This window comes from Ruditapes philippinarum, unplaced genomic scaffold, assembly GCF_026571515.1.
Source record: "Ruditapes philippinarum isolate M1 unplaced genomic scaffold, ASM2657151v2 ctg11647_1_1_1_1, whole genome shotgun sequence".
In the NCBI taxonomy this organism is placed as follows: Eukaryota; Metazoa; Mollusca; class Bivalvia; order Venerida; family Veneridae; genus Ruditapes; species Ruditapes philippinarum.
In genome coordinates, this window is record NW_026858837.1 from 17,550 (window position 1) to 26,182 (window position 8,633).

The 8,633-nt window shown below is 34.8% G+C and overlaps 1 protein-coding gene across 1 annotated transcript; it reads right to left on the bottom strand.

Moving 5' to 3' along the window:
- Positions 1-1,365: 1,365 nt before the first annotated feature.
- LOC132754444 (uncharacterized) lies at positions 1,366-8,061 on the bottom strand. The gene is made up of 3 exons (XM_060745072.1): positions 8,050-8,061; positions 7,079-7,274; positions 1,366-2,856 (listed from the first exon to the last, which is right to left on the bottom strand). Exons 1-3 carry the CDS (start codon positions 8,059-8,061, stop codon positions 2,249-2,251), a joined length of 816 nt encoding a protein of 271 aa, XP_060601055.1. The 3' UTR covers positions 1,366-2,248.
- Between the last annotated feature and the right edge of the window lie 572 nt (positions 8,062-8,633).

Here is an 8,633-nt window from a genome sequence, read left to right on the forward strand (position 1 = left end):
TCAATGGCAAATTCCATTTTCCTCCAAGATTCTTTTGATCTGACAATTATATGAAACAATTTATCTTAAAATAACATGTTAACTTTAAAGGCCGCTTTAATGAATAATGATGTGCTGGAAACAATTTTCGCAAACTTTCTGTTTGGTGTCAAAAGGTCAAAGCATACTCTAGTTATTACGTGAAAACTGAATACAGTAACCTTGATCACAGACACCTGGGTAGCAATCCAAAGCTGCCTCTTGATATAAGCTACCCATTCATCAAGTTTGGTGTCAATAGGCCAAAGCAAACTCAAATTATTGAGCAAAAACTGAATTTCTTTTTAGTATCAGTGACCTTGACCACTGACATCTGGGTAGCAATCTCATGCTGCCTCTTGATATAATATTATCCTACCCATACACCAAGTTTGGTGTCAATAGGCCAAAGCAAACTCAAGTTATTGAGCTTAAACTGATTTTTTTCTTTTAGAAACAGTGACCTTGACCTTGATGAAAGACGCCTGGGTGGCAATACCACACTGCCTTCTGATATAAGCTATCCATACACCAAGTTTGGTGTCAATAGGTCAAAGCAAACTCAAGTTATTGAGGTGAAACTGAATTTCTATTTTTAGAAGTGACCTTGACCTTGATCACAGACACCTGGATATTAATCCCACACTGCCCTCTTGATATAAGCTACCTACACACCAAGTTTGGTGTCAATAGACCAATGTAAACACAAGTTATTGAGCGAAAACTGAATTTCTATTTTTAGTAACAGTGACCTTGACCTTGATCACAGACACCTGGGTAGCAATGTCAAGTTGCCTCTTGATATAAGCTATATATACACCAAGTTTGGTGTCAATAGGTCAAAGCAAACTCAAGTTATTGAGGTGAAACTGAATTTCTATTTTTAGAAGTGACCTTGACCTTGATCACAGACACCTGGATATAAATCCCACGCTGCCCTCTTGATATAAGCTACCTACACACCAAGTTTGGTGTCAATAGACCAATGCAAACACAAGTTATTGAGCGAAAACTGAATTTCTATTTTTAGTAACAGTGACCTTGATCACAGACACCTGGGTAGCAATCCCAAGCTGCCTCTTGATATAAGCTACCTACACACCAAGTTTGTTGTCAATAGGCCAAAGCAAACTCAAGTTATTGAGCAGAACCTGAATTTCTATTTTTAGTAACAGTGACCTTGACCTTGATCACAGACACCTGGGTAGCAATCCCAAGCTGCCTCTTGATATAAGCTGCCTACACACCAAGTTTGGTGTCAATAGGCCAAAGCAAGCTCAAGTTATTTAGCGAAAACTGAATTTCTATTTTTAGTAACAGTGACCTTGACCTTGATCACAGACACCTAGGTTGCAATATGCTGCCTACACACCAAGTTTGGTGTCAATAGGCCAAAGCAAACTCAAGTTATTGAGCAGCAACCAAAAGTTGACGTCCGCCTGCCGACTTCGGCATTACAATAACCCGGTTTTCGTTGAAAACCTGGTTAAAAACAGCACCACATGAAGCATTTGAATGTTTCCCTAGACCACAAAGGACATTATAAGTGTGACACTAACCGTTGAGCTACTATGTGTCACCATCATATCTAACATATTTGTATCAAGTAATTTAATCAAATTAAATTTAATTAATTTTTAAAACCATCTTATTCTAGGATTCTAGAAATATCAACCTGGATACAATCGTCCATGAATGCACTTATATGAACAAGAATTTGGACGTACAAGTGTGACCTTTGAGTTTGGAGTCCTTGCTCTTGCATTGACACCTGGTATGCACAACATACATTATGTCAATACAAAAATGCATCTCGGATTGGCGGAAATGTTGACCAGACGTGATCATCAATGTATTTACTTTTATGAAATAATTATAATTATCATACTTGTTGATACTTGATTTTTGTCCGCAACAACTTGTTACTATGTTGCTTTAAAATCTATATAGAAAATTAATGTCAGTATACAACAGAAAAAAACACTTTAAGGAAAAAATCCTTTCAAGTATAATAACATGGGGCTTATTGTCTTCACATGCAACACAAAATTCTTTTAAAATCTGTCCATAAAAAGAAATCAAACCGCAGACATATGCCACCTTTTGGGCATAAGCAGAAAGATGCGTTAAATTTGTGAAAATTTCACATTGACCAGTAGTCTGAATTGTTCATTTCCTCACAAACTTATCTGATTTTTCAGCAGTTGATGTTAAAAATTCATTGCTACTGTCATTGCTTCTTCAACAGTTTCTTCACTGGATATTGATCTTCAGGGTAGCTATTTAATTTCCTTTTTGGATCTTCATGGAAAAAACTTGTTGGATCATATGATATATCTTGACAAAATGTGTTGTTAAAAGGCATAGAAACTTTAGTTTTGTATTCCTCAAGCTTTTCATCCCCTAGTAGTCTGTGTACATTTGCCTGGTATCTTTTAAGCTCAGCAATCAGTCCTGTACCGAACAGCTTGTAGTTCAGAACGAACCAGAGAAAAATAACACTGCTGACAGCGACACCACCTTGATTCAAAAGGGGCATTACACTTGATCCAAGTAGAACATCATTTTCGCAGTCATACATGAAGACAACTAACTTTCCACTGATAATTCCGATGCTAGGAATCAAATTATGTTTTAATCTTCCGGAATTCTGTTTACGCTGAAAAAATGAGAAAACAGTTGCTTCTGCCATAATCTGATCTAAAGAATTGTCCACAATGTTTTCATCAGTTTCTAAAATTTCATCGTCGATTGACTCTCCAATAAAGACAGGTAGTAATTCTTCATTCTTGCATGTGACAAGTATGTCAACATTCCCATGCCATCCACCTTGCAGACCTTAAAAACAACAAGATTAAAACATTTAACTTTCTATCACTGTGATGAATTTTTGTTTAATTAGAAACAAGAGGGCGCTGTGATCGCTTGAAAATCCTTTAACACAATTTTTTATGGTTTTAAATCACAAATATGATGGTCAAATTAAGATTCATCAATATTGTAGGTTCAAAAAAGCATTATTTATAAAGATATTACCGAATTTAACATTTCATGTAAATAAAGGGAGGTAATTAGAAATTTATTTTCTTTAAAGTTTTAGTCATATTTTACAATAAAAATGAATGCATATATTTTAATAATTGCATATAACATGCACAAATATTTGCAGTACATATTTTACATATTCTTCAATGTTTGAAAATTGTTTTATTTGCATAATTATGTACATATATATAATTTCACTTATTGTGGTTAACCACTTCGGATCTTTAAAGCAAATTACACAAATAACAAGTTTGAATCATTTCCATAAATATATGGCAACATCATCTTTGCTTCCATGTGCAACAAAAAAACAGCTAATAAAATTTGTTGGGTACCTGCATTATTGTCAGTAGATAGCGGGAGGGGAAATAAAGGCCTCACCCAAATGAAGTAATGGGAGGAGAAACAAACAAGAGGGCCATGATGGCCCTGAGGTCGCTCACCTGTATATAGGCCAAGCAACCCCCCCCCCCCCCCCCCCAACGTTGCAGGGCCAATTTTACCCAAGGGCTTTTATTTGCACAAACTTGGTAGACACCCATAAGAAGATGTTTCATTCTAAACATCTAAGCTCTAGCTCATTGGGCTTGTAAAAAGAGGATTTTTTTAAAAAGTTTTTACTATACACATACAGTTAAAAACAATGACACCCCTGGGGCCGGGCCAGTTTTGACCCGAGGGCTTTTATTTGAACAAACTTTGTAGACACTTACTAGAAGATGTTTCATGCTTTATATCTAAACTCTAGCTATTTAGGTTTTTTCAAAGAAGATTTAAAGTTTTTTCTAAACACATATAAAGAAAATCAATGACCCCCGGGGCGGGGCCAATTTTGACCCCAGGTATTTTATTTGAACAAACTTTGTAGACACTCACTAAAAGATGTTTCATGCTTAATATCTTAACTCTAGCTATTTGGTTTTTTTCAAAGAAGATTTTTTTAAGTTTTTGCTACACACATATAAGGAAAATCAATGTCCTCGGGACAGTGCCAATTTTGACCACAGGGCTTTTATTTGAACAAACTTGGTAGACACCTATTAGAACATGTTTGATGCTCAATATCTTAGCCATAGCTCTTTGAGTTCTTTAAAAGAAGTTTTTACTATATGCATATAGGGAAAATCAATGACCCCCTGGGGCGGGGTCAATTTTGACCCCAGGACTTTTATTTGAACAAATTTGGTAGAACACCCATTAGAACATGTTTCATGCTAAATATCTTAGCTCAAGCTCTTTGGGTTCTTTAAAAGAAGATTTTTTAAGTTTTTACTATATGCATATAGGGAAAATCAATGACCCCCGGGGCGGGGCCAATTTTGACCCCAGGGCTTTTATTTGAACAAACTTGGTAGACACTTACTAGAAGATGTTTCATGCCAAATATCTAAGCTCTAGCTCTTTGAGTTCTTTAAAAGAAGATTTTTTAAGTTTTTACTATATACATATAGGAAAAATCAATGACCCCCCGGGGCGGGGCCAATTTTGACCCCAGGGCTTTTATTTGAAAAAACTTGGTAGACACCCATTAGAACATGTTTCATGCTAAAAATCTTAGCTCTAGCTCTTTGGGTTCTTTAAAAGAAGATTTTTTTAAGTTTTTACTATATGCATATAGGGAAAATCAATGACCCCCCGGGGCGGGGCCAATTTTGACCCCAGGGCTGTTATTTGAACAAACTGGGTAGACACTCACTAGAAGATGTTTTATGCCAAATATGTAAGCTCTAGCTCTTTGAGTTCTTTTGAAGAAGATTTTTTAAGTTTTTACTAAATGCATATAGGGAAAATCAATGACCCCCCGGGGCGGGGCCAATTTTCACCCCAGGGCTTTTATTTGAACAAACTTGGTAGACACCCATTAGAACATGTTTCATGCTAAATATCTTAGCTCTAGCTCTTTGGGTTCTTTAAAAGAAGATTTTTTAAGTTTTTACTATATGCATATAGGGAAAATCAATGACCCCCCGGGGCGGGGCCAATTTTGACCCCAGGGCTTTTATTTGAACAAACTTGGTAGACACTCACTAGAAGATGTTTCATGCCAAATATCTAAGCTCTAGCTCTTATGGTTTTTTAAAAGAAGATATTTAAAGTTTTTTCTTTCGGTTGCCATGGCAACCAGAGTTCTGCATGGAATTAAATTCTTTGAACAATTTTTAAAGGTGACCACCAAAGGAACATTCCTGTGAAGTTTGGATGAAATTGGCTTAGTGGTTTATGAGGAGATGTCATTTAAAGTAAAAGTTTACGGACGGACGCCGGACGGACGCCGGACGAAAAGCGATCACAAAAGCTCACCCTGTCACTTTGTGACAGGTGAGCTAAAAATATGTTATTTTAGGCCTCACTTTTCAGAATCTCATTAAATGAAATAGTAGGGAAAGGAAAAAATTAATATTTTATTTAAGGCTTCATTACCAAAATTTTTAATGAAGTATTAGGGACGTGAAACCAAAGATATTTTATTTAAGACCTCCTTTTTCAATATCTCGTAGGCAAGAGAAACAAAAAAATGTTTATTTAAGGCCTCATTATTAATTATTTAACCAAATAAAGAAGTAGGGAGAGGAAACATGAAATATTTTATTTAAGACCTTACTTTTCATTATCTCACCAAATGAAGTACCGAGGCAGGAAACAAGCAATATTTTATTTAAGGCCTCATTTCTAATTATTTAACCAAATGAAGTAGAAGCTAAGGAAACAAACAATATTTTATTGAAGGCCTCATTATTAATCATTTAAGCAAATGAAGTAGTAGGGAAGTGAAACAAACAATATTTTACTTAAGGCCTCATTATCAATTATTTAACCAGAATGAAAAAAGTAGGGAAGGGAAACAAACAAGGGAAGGGAAACAAACAATATTTTATTAAAAGCCTCATATATAAATGATTCAACCAAATGAAGCAGTAGGGTGGGGGGGGGACAAAAATATCTTATTAAGGGCCTCACATTTCATTATCTCACCAAATGAAGTAGTGAGAAAGGAAACAATATTTTACAGAAAGCCTCATTATAAATCATTTAACCAAAGAGTATGGAGGGGAAACAAACAATATCTTATTGAGGGCGTCATTATTAATCATTTAATCAAATGAAAAAGTAGAGATAAGAAACAAATAATATTTCATTTCACACCTCAATATTAATCACTGAAACAAAAGAAGTAGTGAGGTGGAGAAACAAATAATGTTTTTTATTTAAGGCCTCATTATCAATTATTTAACCAAATGAAATGGTAGGAATGGGAAACAAACCATATTTTTGTTGAAGACCTTTTTTATAATTTTTTTAACAGGAGGGGAAACAAACAATATTTTATTGAAGGCCTCACTTTTCATAATCTCACCTAATGAAGAAGTAGGGAGGGGAAACAAAATATATTTTATCTAAAGCCTCACTTTTCATTATCTCACCAGATGAAGTGGAAGGAATGGGAAACAAACCATATATTTGTTGAAGACCTCATTAATAATTATTTAATGGGATGAGAAACAAACAATATTTTATTGAGAGCCTCATTATTTATTATTTAACCAAATGAAGTAGAAGGGAGGGAAAACATAAAATATTTTATTAAAGGCCTCATTATCAATTATTTAACCAAATGAAGTACTAGGGAGGGGAAACAAACAGTATTTTATTGAAGCCAACAATATTTTTTATTTTACCACATTAAGTACAAATGTAGTTGGAGAAGAAATAAACAATATTTTATTGAGGGCCTCAGTATTAATTATTTAACCAAATGAAAAAGTAGGAACATTAAACAAATAATGTTTTATTTATGGCCACATTATTAATTATTTAACCAAATGAAGTAGTAGGTATGGAAAACAAATAATAATTTATTTTAGGCCTAACTTTTCATTATCTCATCAAATATAGTAGGAACAGAAAACAAACAATATTTTATTTAAGGCCTCATTTTTCATTATCTCACTAAATGAAGTAACGAGAAAAGAAACAATATTTTATTAAAGGCCTTATTTTAAAAAAAATATCTTACCAAATGAAGTATCTCCATAATCCCCAGACACTGGGTGTCTCATATCACAACATTTTCTACACTTTGTTCCTGGGTATGTGCCAATCATGTTAGTCATCCCATCTAAAAGAGGTGTCATTAAATGCTCTGCATATCGTCTTGCTGTGGTAGCTTCACTGTCGTCATCTCTTCTTTTTAACAGAACAGAATTAATTTTCTATAGAGAAAAAAAACCTTAAAATTTTATTAAACAAGCTGCAAGAAATAAGATATCTAAACAAAAAGGACTATTTGATGGCCCAGGACTGCTCATCAGCGGTAAATTGCTGGCAGGCTACCTTTAATTTTTTTACTAAGAGGGTTTTCTTATTTGTACTGGTTCGCTTTTAAGTCACACCAAAAAGTTCTTAAGCAACTTCCCATCTTTACTGGTGGAAAAAGACCTCGGGATCTCCTATCTGTATTATTTCAGGCACCTGCTAGCACCTCAGTAGAACCACCAACCTTCCATATGCTAGTTGGATAGCTTCCTCAAATGAAAGAATCCATAGCACTTATTCTTAAATGCAGAAATAAGTAGCTAGGTGAAAGGCTTAGGATAACAAAAGGGTCATGATGTCCTTGAAATCGCTCAACTGTACATACAATTTTAACCCAGGGGCTTTTATTTGAACAAACTTGGTAGACACCCATTAGAAGAGGTTTCATGATAAATATCTTAGCTCTAGCTCTTTGGGTTTTTTTTTAAAGAAGATATTTTTTATGTTTTTACTATACACATATAGGGAAAAACAATGACCCCCCCCCCTCGCGGGGCCAATTTTGACCCCAGGGCTTTTATTTGAATAAAGTTAGTAGACACTCACTAGAAAATATTTCATGCTTAGTATCTTAACTCTAGCTCTTTGGGTTTTTTAAAAGAAGATTTTTTAAAGGTTTTACTATACACATATAAGGAAAACCAATGACCCCAGGGCAGGGTCAATTTTAACCCCAGGGCCCATATTTGTACAACTATGGTAGACACCCATTAGTTTTGAGGGGGTGGCGGGGTTCAACCACTTATAAAAAAAAAAAAAACTTTCCGAACAAGGTTTCCTCCTGCTGACAATTTAGTTACTATTTGCCAATGGAGTCCAGGGAGGGATTAAATTGTGAACTGTCCTAAGGGCGATTAAATTAATATCCTAATAATTTTGGGAGTGAGTTGTGAATTTATATTTAAAAGCATACCTTTTGAAAGAAATTTTAGCAGACTATATAGTGATCTTTGAAGACTTTCATCCACAGGAACGGCTGGTTGATCTCCAAAGAAATCGTTCAGCATTTTGCAACCAGTCAAAAAGAAAAAACTTATTGGAGTCCAATCGTCTCTTTTGCAATTCCAGAATTCCTCAACTTGGCATGTGGCATTGCTAAAATTAACATTAGCTCCGGCATTAATAATGGTTGCCCTCAAGCATTTGAAGTAGAAGTTTTTTCCCATTTCAAAGTCTGATATAATTCCCTTTATTTTTTTTATTTTCAAATCCATATTCTCAGTGTCTTCCAGAAATGTCTCGAAATATCTCTCCAT